At 36.3% G+C, this 23,626-nt stretch overlaps 1 protein-coding gene across 2 annotated transcripts in view; it reads left to right on the top strand.

The window, feature by feature from the left end:
* Positions 1–206: 206 nt before the first annotated feature.
* Positions 207–23,626, top strand: part of LOC106880793 (ciliary microtubule inner protein 5) — a 45,824-nt gene continuing 22,404 nt past the window's right edge. Inside the window, exon 1 of one of the 2 annotated variants that reach the window (XM_014930909.3) lies at positions 207–346. In XM_014930909.3, the coding sequence (XP_014786395.1) occupies positions 315–346 (32 nt within the window). In that variant the 5' untranslated portion in view covers positions 207–314. Of the gene's footprint in view, positions 347–14,543; positions 14,687–23,626 lie in introns of those variants that run through there. The other variant, XM_089358815.1, reaches the window with a different exon arrangement.

A 23,626-nucleotide genomic window follows, 5' to 3' on the forward strand; every position in this document is an offset into this window, starting at 1 on the left:
AATAATAAAGAAAGTAATTTATGAACTGACTGAAGAAAGATTTATTGGTTTAAAATAGCCTACTTTGATCTGGATAATCCACCTTCTGCTTTATAGCTTCCGCATAATCGAATTGATTTGGAGAAAATCGCAATAGCATACATTATTTGAACAAAGAAAGAGAAAGAAAAAAATAAATAAATAAAAAAGTCTAGTCAAAGCGGCAGCGTTGTTTCAGTGAACAAGTCGTAGTCTCACATTACGGATAAATCTGATGATTCCTTAATATTGCGACAGTTATCTAGTAAGGAAGAATTGCATTAACGGATTATGAGATGGCCACTTACTGTTTCAAACCGTCACACAGGTATGACATCATCTTTAAATTACTTTTTTAAAAATCAGTTTTTAAAAAAAATCTTATTTTGTCAATATATTTTCGTGGTAAGGCGACAAACTGGCAGAAACGTTACCACGCCGGGCGAAATGCTTAGCGGTATTTCGTCTGCCGTTACGTTCTGAGTTCAAATTCCGCCGAGGTCGACTTTGCCTTTCATCCTTTCGGGGTCGATAAATTAAGTACCAGTTACGCACTGGGGTCGATGTAATCGACTTAATCCCTTTGTCTGTCCTTGTTTGTCCCCTCTATGTTTAGCCTCTTGTGGGCAATACAGAAATAGGTATTTCGTCTGTCTTTTGGTTCTGAGTTCAAATTCTTCCGAGGTCGACTTTGCTTTTCATCCTTTCGGGGTCGATAAATTAAATACCAGTTGCGTAATGGGTCGGTGTGGAGACGCAATGGCCCAGTGGTTAGGGCAGCGGACTCGCGGTCGTAGAATCGCGGTTTCGATTCCTAAGCCGGGCGTTGTGAGTGTTTATTGAGCGAAAAACACCTAAAGCTCCACGAGGCTTCGGCAGGAGATGGTGGCGAACCCCGCTGTACTCTTTCACCACAACTTTCTCTCACTCTTCGGGGTCGATTAAGTAAGTACCAGTTATGCACTGGGGTCGATGTAATCGACTTGTTCCTTCCCCTAAATTGTTGACCTTGTGCCAAAATTTGAAATCAATATATTTTGGTGGTACTTTCTATCGATTCTCTCATTAGTAGTTATATTTAGGGTTCAGTAATACGTTAAATTGTTTTTGTAAGGCAGCAAACTGGCAGAATCATTTGTACGCTTGACAAAAAATGCTTAGCGGCATTTCGTCCGTCTTTACGTTCTGAGTTCGAATTCCGCCGAAGTTATTGCCTTTCATCCTTTCGGGGTCGATAAAATAAGTACCAGTTGAATACTGGACTCGACTAAACCGTCTCCCTCGAAAGTTCAGGCCTTCAGCCTATAGTTGAAACCAAAATTACGAAGAATTTTAAGCGCGGTAGCGGATTGGTACAGTCGTTAGAGATTCAGAGAACATGACCTGCAGTATTTTTTTTGAACCGTTATTCTCTGAGTTCAAATCCCACCAAAACCAACTTTGCCTTTCATCCTTCCGAGATTGGTAAAATAAAGTGAGCAGTCAAGTACTAGGGCCATTTTAATCGACTAATCTTTTCCCATTAAAACTACTAGCATAAAGTGATAGCCCAAATTATGCCTATAGTCCAAATTCTTTAAACTATAGGCACAACGTCTGAAATTTTATGAGGTGGGGCTTGTCCATTACATCGTTCCCAGTGTTTAACTGGTACTTATTCTATCGATTCTGAAAAGATGAAAGGCAAAATCGCCTTATGTCTAAATTAAAAATAGTTATGTGAAGTTTTAAGGTCGGTGGGTTGGCCGAATCATTAAAGTTAAAAATATTTTGTGGTATTTTTTCCGACTTTTTACATCATGAGTTTAAACTCCGTCGAAGTCAACCTTGACTTTCATCATTCTGAGATCTATAAAGGTATTAGTTAAGTACAAGGATCAAATTTCCTCTCCTCCAAATTTCTTACTTCGTTCTTAAATTCTTTCTACTGTAGGCACAAGGCCTGAAATTTTGTGCGAGTTGGCTCGTCAATTACACCGACCCCAGTCTTCAACTAGTACTTATTTTATCGACCCCGAAAGAGATGGTAGGCAAAATCAACCTCGGTGACGATTGAACGCAGGACGTAAAGACGGATGAAATGTCGCTAAGAATTTTGTCCGGCGTGGTTAACGATTCTACCAGCTCCCTGCCTTAATCTTATGCTTAAATTGCGAACAACTATTATACGGGATTTGAAGAGTAGCAAATTTGTAGAATCGTCTGAGCATCGGAAAAAATACCTCGCGCTATTTATTCTGCTCTTCTTGTTCTGTGTTTAAATGCTACCGCAGTCAGCTTTTTCTTTCCTTCTTCTTATCTTGATAAAATTAAGTAAACGTTACCTACTAGGGTCGATATAATCGACCGTTTCCTTCTCTATAAAATGTATGGTTTCGTGCCTATGTTGGAAGCGATTATTATTTGGAATTTTGGGGCTAATGTAGAATCGCACCTCTCCTTGAAAAAAAAAAAAAAAAAAATTTCCGTTCCTCCGTTTTAGAAGTCGGAGATTATGAATATAGAAAAAAAAAAAAAAACACCCTTTCAAATTTCCCCCCGCTTCTCGGGCGGACTATGCGCGCAGTCAACCCCCCCAACATACCTTACTGATTTTTTTTTTCAGCGGATTTCTTTGTTTTCGATAACAGGGATTCCGAATATGCAAGAAACCACGTTTTCAAAATTTTAAATTCAATAAGCATATAGATATGTGTATAAAGAGATGTATATATATATATATATATATATATATATATATATATATATATATATATATATATACATGCATATAAAACGTAGGAATCCGAAAAGCTTTTTTTCAAAAGATGCATTTTTCAAGGTGAGGTGCGATTCTGCATTAGCACCGGAATTTTCTTGCACACATATCGGAAATACATTGATGTAATTACTAAGGATATTATTTCGTTTGAAAGAAGTTTGTTTCCCAACCACATGGTTCTGGATTCAGTCTTACTGCGTGGCATCTTGAACAAGTGGCTTCTATTATTGTTCCGGGTTGACCAATGTCTTGTGGATGGATTTGGTAGATGGAGTGTGTGTTTGTGTGTGTGTATGTGTGTGTGTGTGTGTGTGTGAGAGAGAGAGAGAGTCAGTGTGTAAATCTATGAGCAAGAATCTTTGTGTTTGTGTTTGTCTCTCCTACTATCGTTTGACAGTCGGTGTTGGTTTGTTTACGTCCCCGTAATTTATCGTTTCAGCACAAGAGACCAACAGAATAGATATCGGGCTTAAAAATAAGTACTGGGTGCGATTTGTTTGACTATATCCTGCAAGGTAGTGCCCAAGCATGGCCACAGACCAGTGACTGTCACAAATAAAAGATATAAAAAATTTGCAACTGCATCTGTGTCTTGCACATCCTAGGTTGGTGAGTTGGGCCGACTCCAATTAGCGAATACCCAGCTGCGGATTCAGTTGTGGAGTTTCATTGAAAATATGTCTTGCGTATAACTGTTCTTTTTATCCGAGATTTTATAAGATGAGGTTTTATAAAGCAGACCTATGATTTCAGGAATATCAGCCAGCCTTGATCGTTCTATCCTGCTATTCCAACATACTGTACTTTGAATTACGTTATCCAGTGTGACATTAAGACGATAGAGCACAATGCGATCTGGTACTTAAAACTGCATAATGGATCCCTGGTTCGGGAGTCCCAGGGCTTTGAGGTATGTGGAACTGGTTCTTCTGGTCACTGTTGTTCTCAGGTCTTCGCTGTGTAAGTTATGGGATTAAATGGCAGGTCTTCTCTGTATAAGTTAAATAGCATGTAACCACCCGATTCAGGGTACGTTGAAATCATGGGATGCAGCAGAACAACTTGTTGAGTCAATTGCGAATATCATTACATACCGAGCGTATGAATAGACTACAAACTGTTAACGGTAAGGATCAACTAGTTCAGACAGTGAACGACTGCTATCATCTTAGTTACGGGGACGTAAAACAACCAACACCAGTTGTTAGGTGGTGGTGGTGGGAGACGAACACAAACACAATGACCCAGAAACACACACATACATACATACATACATACATGCCACTGACCTATCATAACTTCCAAAAATATAGTAGTAAACGCCAAAAGCTTGCCACTCACAATAAACAGACTATGTGACATCAAATTAATTTGCAGGATGTCAATACTATTCATCCATGGTATGAGAGAACAACAACTTAAGGCTGATGGCTGGAAACGGGTGACTTAGTTCTGTATAAATGCCACACTGTGAACAACAACAAAATATATGTCTATATAATCATATCTAGAAAGATTTTCATCACAAGTCTTCTTGATCACAGCTGATAATGGCTTTAAAAACATGCAGTTAGACAATAAGCCCACGGAGCAGGGATAATCTTAGTTGATGAAAGTTTTTCACCTTACTGCAAAATTCATTTCATACTTAATCCAGTAGTGATGTTAAATACTTGTAAAAAATAAAAATTAGTATTTTCTGCTAGTCGCATTGCTGCTGTAAACTTGATATATCTCAACGAAAGATTGTTTCGAACATTATATTCTTCGACAAAAGATAGATTGGTATATAAAACTGCTTTCCATAGTTAAAGGTAATAAAATTTTGAGTGGATATTTTTATGGCAAAAGGGTCCATCTTGGATACTGATCACATATAGTCGTGTCAAGTGGTGTAGTTTGATATCATTTAGATGGCCGTGTTTGAAATGACAGAAAGGTATGTCAGTGATTCTAAAAAAAAAAAAAAAAAACAATCGCAGGAAAAAATTCAAAGGACAACTAAACAAAAGTCACAGGAAAACTTCTATAAATGACTGATTTCATGGTAGTTTTTTTGTTTCATTATTTTATTTAAGATTAAGGCGGTGAGATGGCAGACCCGTTAACATGCCGGGCAAAATGCTTGACGTTCTTTACGTTCTGACTTCAAATTCCGCCGTCGTCAACTTCGCCTTTCATCCTTTCGGGCTTGATAAAATAAGTACCAGCTGAGTACTGGGGTCAATATAATCGACTTGATCCATCCCCCAAATTTCAGGCCTTGTGCCTACAGTAGAAAGGATTATTTTACTTAAGATTTTAATCTTTTGCCTTTGCAAAGGATTATTGTTTGTGTTAAACGTCTGCCCTTGTTTTCAAACTTTTAGTTAGTTCTTGTTTCATGCGTTATGAGTAATATAAAGCTTTCCTTTCAAAAGTCCCAACTTGGTATTATGTATGATTTAAGATGGGCGGATGCCAGGGAAATATGTTGAGTGTGTCACATATGGTACACAGGACAGCCAAAAGACTAAATAAAACGAAATTTCTTTCACAAATTTGTCATTATATAAACTGTGTTGTCATTGCGTACCAGTTATGTAAGTTGTTAGTTAATAGCGACTTAAATTATTGGTTAATTACTTTAACTATTATTTATAGTATTTAAAGGAAATGTGTTTCTCTTTTTTGCCTGTAACTTTTTCCTAGTAAAGATTGTCACATTCTTTTATCTTCACTTCTGTTCACCAACCGAATAGATATTTTTGATGATACAATAGATTTCTTAGATTAGTACACAGGCACAAATGTATAGGGAATAGGTGTGAACAATTAAATTGTCACTAGTATATTGCTGGTATTTATTTATCCTCCTTGGAGGGAATAAAAGTCACCACTGGCGAAATGTGAAAACAGAACGTAAAAGGACGTAAAAAAATACTTCGAAATATTTAGTTTCGTACTCTATTGATTTTACCGTTTATCACTTAATGAAGAGAAGGACGAATGCAAATATTTAAAATAAGCTTGAACATAAAAACATTATCAATACAGCATGCTTAACGTATGTGTGTTGTCCAAACACCAGAAGCTGCGGTTTTACGTCCAGGAAAGATCCTTAAAAGTAAAAATCATGTACTTCGGAATTAGGCGAAACAAAATCCTCCCAGAATTGATCACGAGAGCAACAGATACGCATTTCGTCGTTGTTGCGAATTGTCAACGTCACATACTCATGTCACTTCAGACAAAATCGAATCCGTTTGTCTGAAGTATGTACAGATAATGTATAAACTATCAGCTGGTTTGTAAAGGCGCCACATAAACAGAATAAATTTGAATTATACAATAGAAGCAGCTCTGATGCAAGAAGCTGAGGTTTTCCGTCTGGGAAAAATCCCTTCAAGGACGTATAGTGCTAAAAAAAAATATACTTTGGAAGTAGGCGAAACGAAATCGACCCAGAAGTGGTCACGAGAGCGACAGATGCTGTATTTCACTGTAGTTGCAAGACTAGGGATTGAGAGAATCAGTATGTTATGCAGTATTATTTAGTAATATCCCTTTACCCAATGTCTTGTGAAATCAAAATTCCTACATCTCAGTGCAATGTGCAACAGCCATAATAAACGCCACCAATCCAGCTACAGTAAGTTACTTCCGAAATTCATCAAAAAGCTTATTCATCTAAATAGATTCTTTCCATCAAGCTTCTCGTATAACTGCTTATATCTAGGCCCGTGCAAAGGCAAGGGAAGCTGTAGGTGGGGTAGTTGACATGGACCTATAATTTTGAAGGAAGCATTTCCCGTTGGTAAAGAGAGGATTCCTTAGTAAAAAAAATTCATTTTTTATGAAACGTCCTAGTTTTATCATTCTATTCTGTTGTAAATACATCATGTACACTGTAAGTACACCCCACCATACCCGTAGCTCCTACATAAGTCGCCTGTATTTAGTACTGATTACTAAAATATTTGATGAGCAACTTCAAATGGCGCCTACGTTTCACATCTGGCTTAGATCTATTACCAGCTTTCCACGATATAAGCTTTCTGCTTATACCGGGTTAGGTTATGTTTCTCCGAACATTATTTCTTTGTTCAAATAGGGGTGAAAATGATCCTTTCTACTATAGGCATAAGGCCTGAAATTTGGAGGAGGAATATGATCGATTACATCGACCCTAGTGTTTCACTGGTACTTAATTTATCTACCCAGAAAGGATGAATGGCAAATTCGACCTCGGCGGAATTTGAACTCAGAACGTAGCGACAGACAAAATACTGCTAAGCATTTCGCCAGCGTGCCAACAATTCTTATTTCTTTATTGCCCACAAGGGGCTAAACACAGAGGGGACAAACAAGGACAGGCAAAGGAATTAAGTCGATTACATCGACCCAGTGTGTAACTGGTACTTAATTTATCGTACTTAATTTATCGTTTCTGCCAGCTCGCCGCCTTAGGAGTGAAAAATAATAAACTGATAAATTGGTGTTATTTAATTGGCTAAGGACGATTGGCTGGTAGAATCGTGTGAACGTTGGAGAAAATACTTTGGCGTATTTCTTGCAGCTATTTACGTTCTGAGTTCAATCTCCACCCGAGTAAACTTTGTCTTTTATCATTACAGAAACAATAAAAATAATTCATTCAAAACATTGTGCCTAAAAGCAGAAACTGTTGTTCAGTTTTTAAATCTGAATTGTGACGTTACCGATTGAAATATGTCCAAGATTATGTGAAAAGTCAATTGTGAATACTCGAACAGATGAGAAGTTGTGGATGTCATGCATCTCTCAATTATGTTAGAAGCATAAGTTAAACGTCTCTGGGTAAATAAATAAATTAATTAAACGGAAAAGACGTGTCGCGAACCAATTTCGCCGTGTTCCAAGATCATCGCTATTACAATGCTTTGCAAACGAGGTAATTAGTTTTCCAGCGACACAAGAGGTTGCCGGGAAACAGTTGAAATAGAGAGATAAACATCAAATCAATTAGCTTTTTGTCTACTTTAAACATTGACCTTTTTCTATTTGCAAGGTGACACCTGGGTATTGTCAGGATATATATCACCTGCGTACTATCAATCTCGCTTAACTCAGTACATAAATTCGTTCTTGACTATGATCTTCTTGTCTCTTTACCTTTGTGTGGGGTAGACACGCGTGTTCAACTTCACATAAGCGTTTGTATTTATATGGAGAAACATTGCTGGCCAAGTCGTTTAGGAGGCAGACCTTCAAACTGATTGATCAACGGTTCAAACACTGTCAGTAGTATTACATTGCATCTATTACCAATGCACCAACTCTCAATATCATTCAAGCTATAAGCACTTATTTTAAGGTGAAGCTCATAGTTATGAGCTCATGGAGTAGTACGTAATTACCACATGTTTCTTTAGAATGCAGTTCTCAGTTCCAGTTTATACTCTGTGAGTCTGGAGAAACTATTCCAGTGCTTCTTCCTTGAATCATTTACACAAGGGTTGTTTACCAGCGTGTTGATTTGTGTCCCTACATATCAAGTCGATATAAAGAGAGTGGTAATATACATATATATGTATGTATGTATGTGTGCATGTGTGTCCGTATCTATCTATCTATCTATCTATCTATCTATCTATCTATCTATCTATCTATCTATCTATCTATAACTATAGATAGATTCTTTTATTCTTTTACTTGTTTCAGTCATTTGACTGCGGCTATGCTGGAGCACCACCTTTAGTCGAGCAAATCGACCCCAGGACTTATTTGTTTTGTAAGCCTAGTACTTATTCTGTCGGTCTCTTTTGCCGAACCGCTAAGGGAGTTATAAAAAATTTTCAAGAGATTTGCCTGTTATTTCTAGCACGTGGAGATACCTTCTAGGCTTAACTTCATGCGCTGGCTGAAGATCATTAAAAAAAATTCTGGTGTCGTTATATTCGACTAAAAATTCTTCAAGGAAGTGCTCCAGCATGGCCACAGTTTAATGACTGAAACAAGTAAAAAGTGAAAAAAAAAACGAAAAAAATAATTAAAAAATATGACCGTGGGGGCTATTGTCCGAGGGGCTCTTGTCCACTTTCACACTTTAACTATGGAGCTTTTGTTTTACACTTGTTCTCCACTACCACTTGATAACCGGTGTTAGTGTGTTCACGTCCCCGTAACTTAGAGGTTCGGCAAAAGAGACCGATAGAATAAGTACTAGCCTTAAGAAAAAAAATTAGTCTTGGGGTCGATTTATGATACTAAAACCCTTGAAGGTTGTGCCCCAGTATGGCCACAGGCCACAGTGAAATGACTGAAACAAGTAAAAGATAATTTTTTTGCTCATGTGTCAATCGTTGAAAGGATCTATCTATCTATCTATCTATCTATCTATCTATCTATCTATCTATCTATCTATATGTGTCCTGCCTTTATTTTTAAAATTATACGTATGTTGAGAAAGAGATTTGACTGCTACTTCTAGCATGTTCGGTGACCATAATGGAAGTCTTCTTATTGCTTCACGTTCACTCCTTATTATACGTTGTGTACTGTGTATCTACATGTCAAATCCTGCTGCGTCAGTAGTGTTTGTTTTTTAAATAGTTCAGATAAATGACTACAAAGGAATGTCTTAACAATAGTATATTTGCCCAATAGCTATCAATACATAGCACTGTTAATCTATATTAATGTCATTCGGTGCAGTTCATTGACACTGTCACACATTGACTCAGCGTTTATCGATGAGGGATTATAATTAGTTTGAACATAATTTTGAAGTAAAAAATATTTCCATTAACAATTTAAGATTTGCCGAGGTTAGGTTAGACTTGTCGAAAATATGAAAATAATTAGCTTAACGCCCGTGGAAGGCTAATTGGGTCTGCAGCCCCAAACTAAGGACAGCTAAATAACACGACTATAATACGTCTACAATGACTATATGCCCCGGTGGTATTTGATTAGAGGTTAAGGACGGATGAGAATTAATTCTGTAATGTAATCATTCTATTGTTCCAGTCCCAAGTTGAATTCCAACATTTGGCCAGTTTGTCCCAGAATTCATATATCGACGTAAAATTAACGAAGGAAATGTCATTTATCTCCCCCTTGATATCTGACGTCATCTGACAAACGCCAACCAGGATGGCGTGAATCAGCTTGAGAAATATGTATATCCAATGTGCATTTTTTTTTTCAAAAATAGGGATGATATGGGATTAAATGTCAAATATTAATAAAGGAATTGCCATCGCCTTGAAATATTCTTGTAAAGAGCTTTATCGTATTAAAGAGAAAGAAGATAGAGATAGAGATAGAGAGAGCGAGAGCGAGAGAGAGAGAGAGAGAGAGAGAGAGAGAGAGAGAGAGAGAGAGAGAGAGAGGATTTTCTATTTGACAAGCTTGTTGACTTAAGTTGTTATCCTTTCAATGGCAACAACTAGTTTTTCAAGAACCTTTGCAAATCGTTCAGTACATCTGTACTCTCTAATTCTCCTCATTCATGATTGGATGCAGACAATTATTTTTGCTTTGTTTTACTCTGACAATTGATGACTTTAGAGAAACTGGTTGAGGTAACATGTTACAGTGGAAGAACAAAGTTCCTGACTTCAAAAACACTCTAAGAAAGTGACTGAATTTGGACAGATCAATATCTGGATCATCATGTATATCCTCTGTCTCTTTTTTTTGTATCTCCCTTTCTTCTCACTTCTTTACTTATCTTAATTACAATGAGGCAGACACCTTTTCTCCTCGAGCCACAAGTTTCTAAATATTTGTTAAATAATAAACCGTTTTATTTAATTCATAATTAATGACATTTAATTAATAATTCACAACATTTATAAAAATATTTATAATAAATATATTCCATTTAATATTTATAACAGTCAAGGTGCCAAGCTGGCAGAATCGTTAGCAAGCCGGGCGAAATGCTTAGCGGTATTTCGTCTGCCGTTACGTTCTGAGTTCAAATTCCGCCGAGGTCGACTTTGCCTTTCATCCTTTCGGAGTTGATGAACCAGTTACTGCCTCCCATAAAAGTTCAGGCATTGTACCTATAGTAGAAAGGATTGTTATAATTCTTATTATTAGGGCGGCGAACTGGCTAAATCGTTCGCACTCCGGGTAAAATGCTTAGTGGCATTTCGTCCTTCTTAACGTTCTGTGTTCAAACTCCGTCGAGGTCGATTTTGCCTTTCATCCTTTCGGGGTAGATAAAATATGTAGCAGCTGAGCACAGGGGTTGATCAAATTGACTTAGCTCCTCCTATGAAATTGCTGGCCTTGTGCCTAAATTTGAAACCAATATTTATAATTTTCTAATATTTTATGATATAATATTTATAATGACAAATTAATGTATAATTTATACTTGTTAATTAACCTCAGGACCAGCCAAAAGGTGTTACAGTCGTAACTTTTCTGTCGTTTTGTACTGCCTAATCCAATGTATCCCCCACTTTTTAACCCTTTCACTGCGAAATTAAATTTCATGGTTATTCCAGTAAAATATTGACCTAAATCAAAATTAGTATCTTCTGCATGATATATGAGTGTGTGTGTGTGTGTGTGTGTGTGTAGTCAACAAATGAGATCCAGAGATCCTCAATGTAGAAAACAGTAGCGCTCAAATGGTTTGAACTTATACTCCGAAACCTTTATTGAGGGTCAAGTCCTCAAGGTTGAAGAGTGGTCTTAAGACGAATCCAGGTGAGTAGATATGGAAAATTTTCAGTCTTTGTTTTCTCTCTCTATATATTATATATGTGCATATATTATATATGTGTATATATTTTGTATATCAAATCCAAGCAGTTTTATTTAGTTATTTGCATCATTGTCTTTCCTTCTTTCTTTCTTTCTTTCTTTCCCACTCTCTCTCTCTCTATGTGTGTGTGTTTGTGTGCGTGTTTGTGTGTGTATGTGTGTGTTTGTGTGCGTGTTTGTGTGTGTATTTGTGTGTGTGTGTTTATATGTGTATATATATATATATATATATACATATATATATATATATATATATATAGGGAGATAGAGAGGGAGAGAGGGACAGAGAGAGAGAGAGAGAGAGAGAGAGAGATAGAGAGAGAGAGAGAGAGAGAGAGAGAGAGAGAGATGCTTCAGATCAACATTCTACACTTCTGTACATGACTGACATTGAAGGAAGATATAAATATATTTATTGAGTGACAGCAGACGGATAGAAGACTGGCATGGACACACAGACAGATTGGCTGATGATTGATGCTTAATGAATATAAAAGGCAAAACAAAGCAACGATGATTGTCACGATGTTGTCGTTGTTGTTCTTGTTTAGGATGATGATAGCTAAGCTACCGAGTTTAGTATAAGAGATCTCAGAAGACCCAAGACGAACTTTAGATAATCTTCGTATGACAACGACACAAATGAAGCCTCAAATGATCGGATGCAATTCGTTTCTAGCATACACATACACACATGTGCACATGTGCACACACACACACACACACACACACACACACACACACACACACACACACACACACACACACAGAGACTTATGTACACCTGTCTTACTTGTAAAACAGAGAAGTTTAAAACAGAATATAAATGTGATAACAATGCAAAGACTAATAATGACGCCTAACATAGAGAAAATATTTTGGATGAGGAGTTAGTTGATTAAATTTAACCGAGAAATTAATGGATACTTTATTTTATTGACCGCCAAAGGATAAAAGGTAAAGATAATTTTATCAGGATTTGAACTCAGAGCATTAAAAAAAAAATGGAACAACTATTGCTATGCATTTCTTTGTCCGACACATTCTAACAGTTCCGCCGATTCGCTTTCAAGGGTACATCATTTTCAGTGATGAAGGACACTAAAAGCATTCTTATAATACAAGAACACTGGCTTTCTGAACACCGTTGGCCCATCCGGAATCTTCAGATTCCCGCGGCCGACAGATTAGTTTATTCTGTGGCCCTTTTCCACGGTACCTTGAACAGTACAGTAAACATAAACTTGTATTTATACTAGTATACAGGTACCTGCATTTAATTTCATTATCTTTTATCTTGTATCTGTTTCAGTAGTTAAATTGCGGTCATGCTGGGGCACCGCCTCGAAGAACTTTTAGTTTAATGCTTCTTCCTATACCCCAGTATCAGTACTTATTTTTTTGTACTTATACTGGTACTATTCTATCGGTCTTTTTTGCTGAAACGGTAAGTTACAGGGCCGTAAACAAACCAACACCAGTTGTCAAGCAGTGGTGGGGGACAAACACGAACACAGACACACAAATGTATATATATATATATATATATATATATATATATATATATATATATATATATATATATACATATACACGACGGGCTTCTTTCAGTTTCCGTCCACCAAATTCACTCACAAGGATCTGGTCGGCCCGAGACTACAGTAGAAGACACTTGTCCAGCGTACCGCAGAGTGAGACTAAGCCCGGAATCATGTAGTTGAAAAACAAGCAGCACCTGCGCCTGTTATATTTAAGTTAATTTGACATTACTTTAATTTAGGGGTGAGCAACCCTGATTCGGAAAAATCAGTAATTCGAGAATTCAAAGATTCCTGAAAATCGATCTTGTTCCTTTACTATAAATTTTTTATAGAATTAAGAAATATTTGAGCAAAATTTAGTTTTGAAAGCAGCAGCAACAATATGAATGATAATATTTGCAACAATATTGTAATTAACCATAATTAGTCATGATAATTTAAAACAAAGTCAAGAACACGAAGAACAGTAAATAGCAATTACTTTTTATTTGCCACAAGGACATTTCAAAAACAACGGACACAAAGCAGACACACACATACACCCCCCACACAAAACATGATAATGTTGCGTTGATTTATATAAAACTACAGAAATATTGATTGATTATATAATCCTTTCTACTATAGGCACAAGGCCTGAAATTTAGGTGGGGAATAGTCGATTACATCGACCCCAGTGCATAACTGGTACTTGATTTATCGATCCCGAAAAGATGAAAGGCAAAGTCGACCTCGGCGGAATTTGAACTCAGAACGTAACGGCAGGCGAAATACCGCAAAGCATATTTAACCCGGCGTGCTAACGTTTTTTATTTCTTTACTACCCACAAGGGGCTAAACATAGAGGGGAGAAACAAGGACAGACAAAGGGATTATGTCGATTAAATCAACCCCAGTACGTAACTGGTACTTAATTTATCAACACCGAAAGGATGAAAGGCAAAGTCGACCACGACGGAATTTGAACTCAAAACGTAAAGACAGACGAAATACCACTAAGCATTTCGCCCGGCGTGCTAACGTTTCTGCCAGTTCGCAACGTTTTTGAATAAATATATAGTTGTAGTTAATTATTGTTTGCGATGTACTCGATTGCTCCAACCCTCAAAATTTCTATCTCAACCCCAGAACTGTTGATTAAATCGATTAAATCGTACTTGACTGGTACTTTATTTCATCGATCTCCGAAGATAAAAGAAAAAAACCCCAAAACAAACAAAAAGAAAACCGAGGTAAATTTGATCTCAGAACATAAGGAATCGGTTAAGAAATACTGGACATACTTTCTCTAGTGACTCTACCGGTACTGCAACTCCACGGGGACATGAAATAATCGCAGAATAATCGATTAAATCACGTTAGTACTTGAGCGGTGGCCTCGCAACATCCCTGGGAGGAGGGTGAAAAATAAAGTAGGCCCCGGTGAGATTTGAACTCAGATCATTGAAAAATGGATAACTAAGTAAACACTGAAAGCTAATACTTCTATTACAATACCACATATAAGTGTCAGCAGGAGATTCATACTGCTGCCAGTTGATCTATAAGGACTATCTTATTTCACACACTTCATTTCCATATAAGCTATGTCAGCTAAGTTTACTCCAGTTTCCCTTCAGAGGTAAGTCGTCATATTATATATTTGTCACCTGTCTGTCTTTATAACTCCAGTCACGTCTGATACACTTAAAGCATTTAAAGAGCTATTCGCTAGCCACCTAAGCCATTTCTAAGAAATGTATTTATAGTTTCTCTTTTTATTTTACATTTATTTTATCTCCTTTGTTTTTATTTTTTAAGTTTAATTTTATTGTTTTTTTCTTGTGCTTAAGATATTGTCATTTACGAAAAATCTCAGCTGTTTTGGCCGATTAACCACCAGTCCTCGTCAGAATTCGTTTAACTCAGTCGCTGTGATGTCGAGTTAAATGTTTGTGTGGTTGCGTGCGTGCGTGCGTGCGTGAGTGGTAGCGTGTCCGTGCGTGAGTGAGTGAGTGTTGTGTGTGTGTGTGTGTGTGTGTGTGTGTGTGTGTGTGCTCATTTAATATCTTTCCGTTTCCCTCTCACATGCATAAATATACGCATACACATTATGTGTGTGTGTGTATCAATAAATTAATAGATAAATGCGAAAGCTCGATGTGTATGTGTGTGTGCGTGTATGTATATACACACACGCATACGCACACACACACACACACACACACACACACACACACACACACACACACACACACACACACACACACTGAGCTTTATAGATATCTTTCTACCATATAAATGAGAGTGTATATGTGTATGCATGTGTGAATAGCCCCGAAGGGCTGCGAGCTGCGAAACGGTGCGTTCTCGAGTAAAAAAAAAACGGATTTGATTTTTCGAAACTGCGACCCAACGGGAAAGTTTTCAGTTATATGTAATCCTCAAATAAATTTTGCCACGAGAAATAACTCAACTTTTACATCGACAAATATCCCTCTCTCTATATGTCTCTATCAGACTCTCTTTACAATATCTCTTCTCTCTATATATTTACCACATTCTTGATCACTCTCTCTCTGTATATGTATATCTCGCATACATACCACTTCTCCATCACTCTCTTCATATAACAAAATGCTTCCATTTTGTTTAAAACTTCGTCATTGTGATGTTTACTTTCAAATCTCCCTCAGAACTCCATACTGTATTAATGCGACAATTCTGCGTATTATGTAGATTGAATGAGAAACTGTAAGGTGTGTGAACAACTGGTTGTGTTAATGGTCGAAGAAAGGGGAATTGCATTAGAAAAAGTTCTCGGTAAGTATGGGGGCTAGGAAAAAAATAGAAGAGGTATTAAGAAGTTGACGTTAAGAATTGCTTTAACAGAAAATTAAGCTGTAAGAATTAACGGGGAAATTGTATGTAAGATTGAATAGCAGGCGTATCCAATTTAAGAAAATTGAAGATAAAAGCTAAGTGAAGAAGTATGGAATGAGTAAGTGTTATACACTTATAGGAAAACAATTTATATTATAGAATAAATACATACCTGTTGAAGACGAAAATGTATGTGAGAGCTATTGTATTGAACGTGTGTATAATCATAGAGAAAGTGAGACATATGAAATGGACGTGTGTGGGTGTATGTGTGCGTGTGTTTTTTGCTGCTAATTTGGCAGGAGTTTTGCAGTAAGCAGGAGGGGGTTTGTGTTTTATCTCTCGATCAATGGCCGGACAAGTGAAAATATTTTTTTAATATGTGTTTTGGGGAAAGGGGATCTTTTGAAGTGGGAGTCAAATGAAAAGAGACATGAACAGTTTTATGACTGAACTTCTTTTGAAGTTGGCGTGAGACGGAAGAATTGATGTGTGTGCGTATGTGTGTGTGTGTGTGTGTGTATATGTTTGATGGGGTGTGCGAGACAAAGAGAGTAATGTTGATGGTGTGTATATGAGAGAGAGAGAGAGAGAGAGAGAGAGAGAGAGAGAGAGAGAGAGAGAGAGAGAGAGAGATAACTGAAATTTTTCCATTCAGTTTTTGTAGTGAATGAATGTGTGAGTTATTGACAGAGAAAAACCGAGAGAGAGAGAGAGTGAGAGAGAGAGTGTAATTATGTATGTATGTATGTATGAATGGCTTCAGTGACACACACTCTCATACACGCACGCACGCAGGTTGTTTTAATCGATTTTCTCGGTAACTATGGGGGCTAGGAAAAAATATAAAGTGCGTTCCAATCTATGCATCCGTCTCCACATGTGTGCCATTTTTCACGCGAATCTACCCACTCGTTTGGCCGTGAACCTCGAGACAAGAAAGAATACAACGGTTGCCCATGTTCAATTTATATTATAGATGAGAGATATTGATATCCAGAAGACACAAGATGGCAGGTAAGGCTATGTAAGTGCTACAGGAGGACCATAGTTAGACTCTCGGTTCGATAGCAATAAGAGTGAGGAGTTTAATGCAGGTCTTGTGTGAGCATGTATATGTTAAATAAAACGAGGCAACAAAACCAAGGCTGTGTGGAATTTATAGGATATTTATAAAGAGAAAAGTAGTCTTGCAGCTGTTTCTGGGATATTAGGGATATCCCTTCATCAGAGACGATATGAGAGAGTTAACTAGAGGGAAATAGTGAGGTTCAATATAAGCAGTTATTTTGGAAAAGGATGGATATAGGAAATATAAAGGGAAATAAGAGAATAAAAATAAAAATATATGTAAGATGTTACAGCTGCAGTTCCATTATCCAAGGAAAGTGCTGTGTAGAACTGGTAGAAATGTTTCTCGTCCATGGTATATAGATTCCGATAGGAGCTCTTATTTTGTTATCACAAATGGATATTTGTTATTACAAATGGATACACTATTCATTTGGGAAAACAAAATAAGAGCTCCTATCGAAATCTAAATACCATGTACAAGAAGCATTTCTACCAATTCTACACAGCACTTTCCTTGGATAATGGAACTACAACTGTAACATCCTACATATATTTTTATTTTTATTCTCTTATTTCTCTTTATACTTCCTATAACCATCCTTTTCCAAAATAACTCCTTATACTGAACTCTGCTATTTCCCTCTAATTAACTCTCTCATATCGTCGCTAATGAAGGGTATCACTAATATCTCAGAAACAGCTGTAAGATTACCTTTCTCTTTATGAATGTCATATAAATTCTACACAACTTTGGCTTTTTTATCTCATTTTATTTAACATACACACACACATACACACACACATATATATATGTATATATATGTCTCTCTCTCTCTATATGTATATAATGTATATATATATATATATATATATATATATATATATAGTTTTAGGGAAAAGAACCAAGTTTCAAGAACTCATGGATGAAATCCACTATCACATATAGAAAAATTAATAATTAAAAGCACAATAAATGAGTATAATATAAAACAAAGTAAATATCATAAGATAAAGATAGTAAAATGACTACACGTGTTTCATAACTAATTTTCAAATAGAAAGGAAATTTAAATCGATTAAAATCAATTAAAATTATCGAAAATAAATTCTATTAAAAAATACAGCTAATCTTCAGGTCGTAAATAGAACAATAATTATAATAAATAAATATATATATCAACCAACAATAAGTACCAAATGAATTTATATAAAATACTTATTTTATAAAGATAGAAAAATTATTAAAAATATCAAAATATCAAAATAATAAACATTCCATAATCATCCCTACATCCATTATAATATATGCTAACATGTATATTATATACAAAAACCAGCTTACATAAATTATTATCGTTTTAAATACAATTTAAACGAAGTTTAAGGTTAAAATAATAATAAAGATAAAATTAGTACATATTTAACCGGTATAATAGTTAAAGCTATACTATTTAAAACAAAAACGTTTATTAAATTATCATTAAAAATCAATTGAATAATAGAAAAATACAAGAATACTTATTTCTACAAACGTAGAAATAAAAATAAAATATGAATGAAAAAACTATGAATGAAAAAATTAAGAATGAAAAAAATTATTAAGAATAAAAGATTAAACTTTATATATACTAAGCTTCATCGATGATGGATTTTCATCGATGAGTTCTTGAAACTTGGTTCTTTTCCCTAAAACTATATATTTTTATATATTATAATCTATAAAGCTCAATTTAATTTTAATTTTTTATAAATTGGTTTTAATTGAGTTTTTACCTGTAATTTTGGATTTTGTCCCTAATATTATTATAATTATATATATATATATATATATATATATATATATATATATATATATATATATATATATAATCATCATAAATATACAGGGATTAGCATTGAGTTGCTTCTCCAACATACTGAAAATTTAGAAATAGCAGTCAAAGAACTACTGATTCTAAACTACAAATTTTTCTCTAAATGGATGGCGATATTTATGGCACACATAGAACAAAAAACCGGAGGGGAAAGCATAAACAAAACAAGTCTTTAGTTAATCGGATACGATCGTTTCATGGTTAAGAGAATGAAAAGTCCCTATTCCAAATCATCAGTCCGATATTCTGATAAATTTGAAAGTGTCTCTAAAAAAAATTCACGGTAATTTTTGGCCATGCGACACCAAAAATCAACGATAAGAAAGGCACTTACGAATTCATCGGCTAGTGAGTTCAGGCATCCCATCTCAAAGAAATCTATTCCATGTGCGTCACAAATAGTCCCGTATGAAAAAAGTCCCGTGTGAAGGGATTACGGTTTAACCACCTAATTTAGAGGTATCAAATATAAAATATACAAGAATAAGGGCAGGGAATCGTCAATTAATAATAGAATTAATAATTAACAATTTTGCCAAGTAGTTCAGTATTCTTGTATATATATATATATATATATATATATATATATATATATATATATATATATATATATATATATATATATATATATATATATATATATATATATATATATATATATATATATATATGTATGTATATATGTATATGTATATATATGTAGGGGTCATTTTCATAGCATTTCATAGCGTTCCTGATTTGCCGTCCATATCTCCTAAGGTGACTATTCAGTCCAGTTGCAGAGATCTGCACGGCTTAGAGCATAGGTGAAAGGCGAAAGTTGTAATTTAGTATGCTCTTGCAACTGATTAGGGCTTCACCCGTCGCCACTCTTCCATCACCGTAGAACATTGAGTAGATGATATAATTGAGATCGATATACAGAGACATCTGAACATCATTGGATTATCATGATGAACGCGTGTACATCACAAGTACCTCTCGTCTTTCTGATTAGTTCTTAGTGATAGGCCGAATTTGAACTCAGAACATAATTTGAACGCAGAACATAAAGATGGGCGAAATGCTTAGCAGCATTTCGCCCGGCGTGCTAACAAGTCTGCCGGCTTGCCGCCTTATATATGCATATATATGCTACTAATCAGACAGGTATTGCTGGATTACCAAATATGCTACTGTATTGAAGCGCAATCTTAAAAAAAAAAAAAAACTCAGCAAAATTACGTCTTTTAAAGACCAGTCATTAAATATGTAACTGTTTTTTTTTTCTAGCAGCCGACTTGTTTTTTGCAGGACTAAGTTTACGGATATCATTCTAAACCATCCAACTGTAAAGACAAGCCTCTCTTATACAACCGCGTAATTGCTTGGCGTTTCCAATATTCATTGGACCTGAAATCGGTATACTTTCGGATCGATTTGCACTAAACTACTCAACGCTGCTTCTAGTACTGAAAGCATTGATTTCTCTTTTAATGCTTGCCGCACATCAACTTTACCTACCTACGTATGAATCAGATATAAATTGCTTCAACTTGTCCTTTTGTTTTCTAACGTCATAAAATGTTAGAGAATCTATATTATATTCACCAACAATAGGGTTGCTATTTTCATTTCATTTCAAACGTTGTTACATTTCAGTTTCCGGTGGTTGCAACGTGAGAGTTTGACGCTTTATGTTTTCTCGCTCTTTTTCACAAATTGTTTACATTTATTAACACTGGAGGAGATTTTCACAAATGTATGGATAATGTGTAAGTAGATAAAGTAGATACAAAGCACTCAAGCATTGATTATTTCTTCTTTACAATTTAGATGTAATCACTGACAAAATTACATCAACGACCAGTGGCGTTGCCGACGCACGAAAAAATATTAAGAGCAACAAAAGTAGTGGATCTGGTAGATACTGGATTAAAGAAATTTATGCGCGCGCGCGCGTGTGTATAAATATATATTTGTGTGTGTGCGTGTGTGTGAGTATTTATGCACACACACACATATCTATATCTTTTACTCTTATTTCAGGCAATGGCCTGCGGCCATGCTGGTGTCACGTATTCAAAAGTTTAGTCGACCTTTTAAAAGGTTTAATACTTATTTCTAAGCTCGGTACTTATTCTATCGGTCTGATTACCGAACCGCTAAGTTACAGAGATGTAAAGAAACCAGGATCGGTTGTCAAGCGCGGCAAACAAAGACGCGTGCGCGCGCACACACACACACGCACATACATATATATACGAACATGTACATATATATGACAGGCTTCATTCAGTTTCTGTCTGCCAAATACTCTCACAAGGCTTTGGTCTGCCTGAGGCTACAGTGGAAGACACTTACCAAGAACTGAACACGGAACCATGCGGTTGGGAAGCACATTTCTTGCTACACAGCCACCCCAGTGCCTTGTGCGTTTGTGTGTGTTGTGTAATTATATATATATATATATATATACAGATGTTGGACAAAATAATGGAAACACCTAGCATCATAGTATCATGATTTTGAAATATCTATAAAACCGTCAAAAGATTGTTTATTTTAATGTTCTTTGATTTATTATTACTGTTGCCTAATATGTTTTGCTAGCATTGCTATTTCTTTTCAGATATCATCAGAAAAAGGTAATTAAGATTCATTAAAATGTAAGATCTATCGGACTTTCAAAGAGGTCAAATTGTTGGTGCTCGTATGGCAAGCGCTAACGTAACGAAAATAGCCGCAATGTTTGGTGCATCAAGAAGTGCTGTCTCGAAAGTAATGACAGCTTTTGAGAAAGAGGGGAAAACCTCATCGTCGAAACAAAACTCCGGAAGAAAACCAAAACTTTCAGATAGGGACCGTCGAACTTTTACACGAATTGTTAGAAAGGATCATAAAAGTACAGCTCCCAAAATTACCGCAGAGCTTAATGACCACCACGAGAACCCAGTTTCCACAAAAACCGTTCGCCGGGAGCTGCACAAAGCCAGATTTCACGAGAGAACTGCAATCAGAAAACCACTTCTTTCAAAAACAAACGTTGCAAAGCGTTTAGTGTGGAGTAAAAACCTACAGGATTGGTCCCTAGAGCAGTTGAAAAATGTCATTTTTTGGGGTGAGTCTTCCTGTACGTTATTTCCAACCACCGGCCGAGTATACATGTGGAGACAGCCAAAAGAAGCATTTGACCCAGACTGCCTTCTTCCAACTATTAAACATGGAGGGGGATCTGTGATGATCTGGGTGAAGGGGCTATATCTTGGAAATTCGCTGGCCCTATGGTTTCCCTTGATGGCAGAATTAATAGTCAAGACTATTTAAGCATTTTATCTTATCAAATTCATCCTATGGTTGCAGAACTGTTTCGAGAGGGAAACGCAATCTTTCAGGATGATAATGCACCAATTCACACAGCTAAAATTGTTACTGCAAGGCACGAGGAACATTATAGTGAAGTTGAACATCTTATCTGGCCACCACAGTCCCCAAATCTCAATCTCAATATTATTGAACATTTATGGTGCATTTAGGAGTCGATATCCTCCACCATCATAACTACAAGAACTGGAGACTGTTTTAGCTGAAGAATGGAGAAAAATTCTTTTGGAAACAATTCAAACTTTGTACGAGTCCATACCTCGTAGAGTTCAAGCTGTAATTACTGCCAAAGGCAGTCCTACTCCATATTAAAATAAATTTGTTCGAAATTTTAAGGCGTTTCTATTTTGTCCAACTCCTCCTACATGCCCACTCTTACCCCACCCTCACTCACCCTTGCTTACCCCACCCTCGTCTCCCTCATACCCCAACACCATCACACCACACACCACCACACCACACACCACCACACCACATACCACCACACCACACCACACCACCACACCACACACCATCATACCACACCACACACCATTACACCACACCACATACACACCATCATACCACCCCGTACAACCAGCACTGACCACTTCCCAGCGCCCACACTATCATCCACACACCTACACATGCACACACGCACACGTCAAGGTCACCAGTCCCTATCCTCACGCTCATACACGCTCTCCCATACAACGCACGCACACCTTCGTTTTGGGATCACCATTACTATTTTTTTATCTCCCCTTCTTCCTAGCTCCCCTGTCTGACCACCTCTGTGCGGCCTTCACCATGATTGATCGCAAGCCACTAAACCTTTTTTGTTTTCTTTCTCTGCTTATTTCTGTGTTCCTTTCTGTTGAAGAGCGTAGGCTCGAAACGTAAAAGACTTTCTCACTTCCCGAGCGTTAAACTAATACATCTGTTTGTTGTTTACACACCCATCTTCGTTTTTTTTTTGTAAATTCCAACTATATATATATATATATATATATATATATATATATATATATATATATATATAAGTGTGAATTATAACTAAGACAAGGAAAAGAACTAATCTCATCATGTTATACGAATAGCTTAACTGTAGCTTGCTGGCCTATCATGCTACAGATTACATGAAGTGCTCATTTAAACCCTGCATTATTTTGGTCGGAAATTTACCAGTGAGATATAACTATTTATTGTATTCATATGTACACAATGACATGACTAAACTTGATCAATATCTAAGCTCGAAGCGCTTAACAGGTTACAGCATGTTGAAATGATATACAGGATTTAGAAGGCATCAATAATTGTGAGTTGCGAGTACGATTAATTTGAATAAAAAAAAAAGAAAAAGAAAACTTACATGGAGTCTACTACGTCATTCAATTTCGATTCCC

Source organism: Octopus bimaculoides, chromosome 10 (assembly GCF_046866305.1).
Source record: "Octopus bimaculoides isolate indiv1 chromosome 10, ASM4686630v1, whole genome shotgun sequence".
Classification (NCBI taxonomy): domain Eukaryota; kingdom Metazoa; phylum Mollusca; class Cephalopoda; order Octopoda; family Octopodidae; genus Octopus; species Octopus bimaculoides.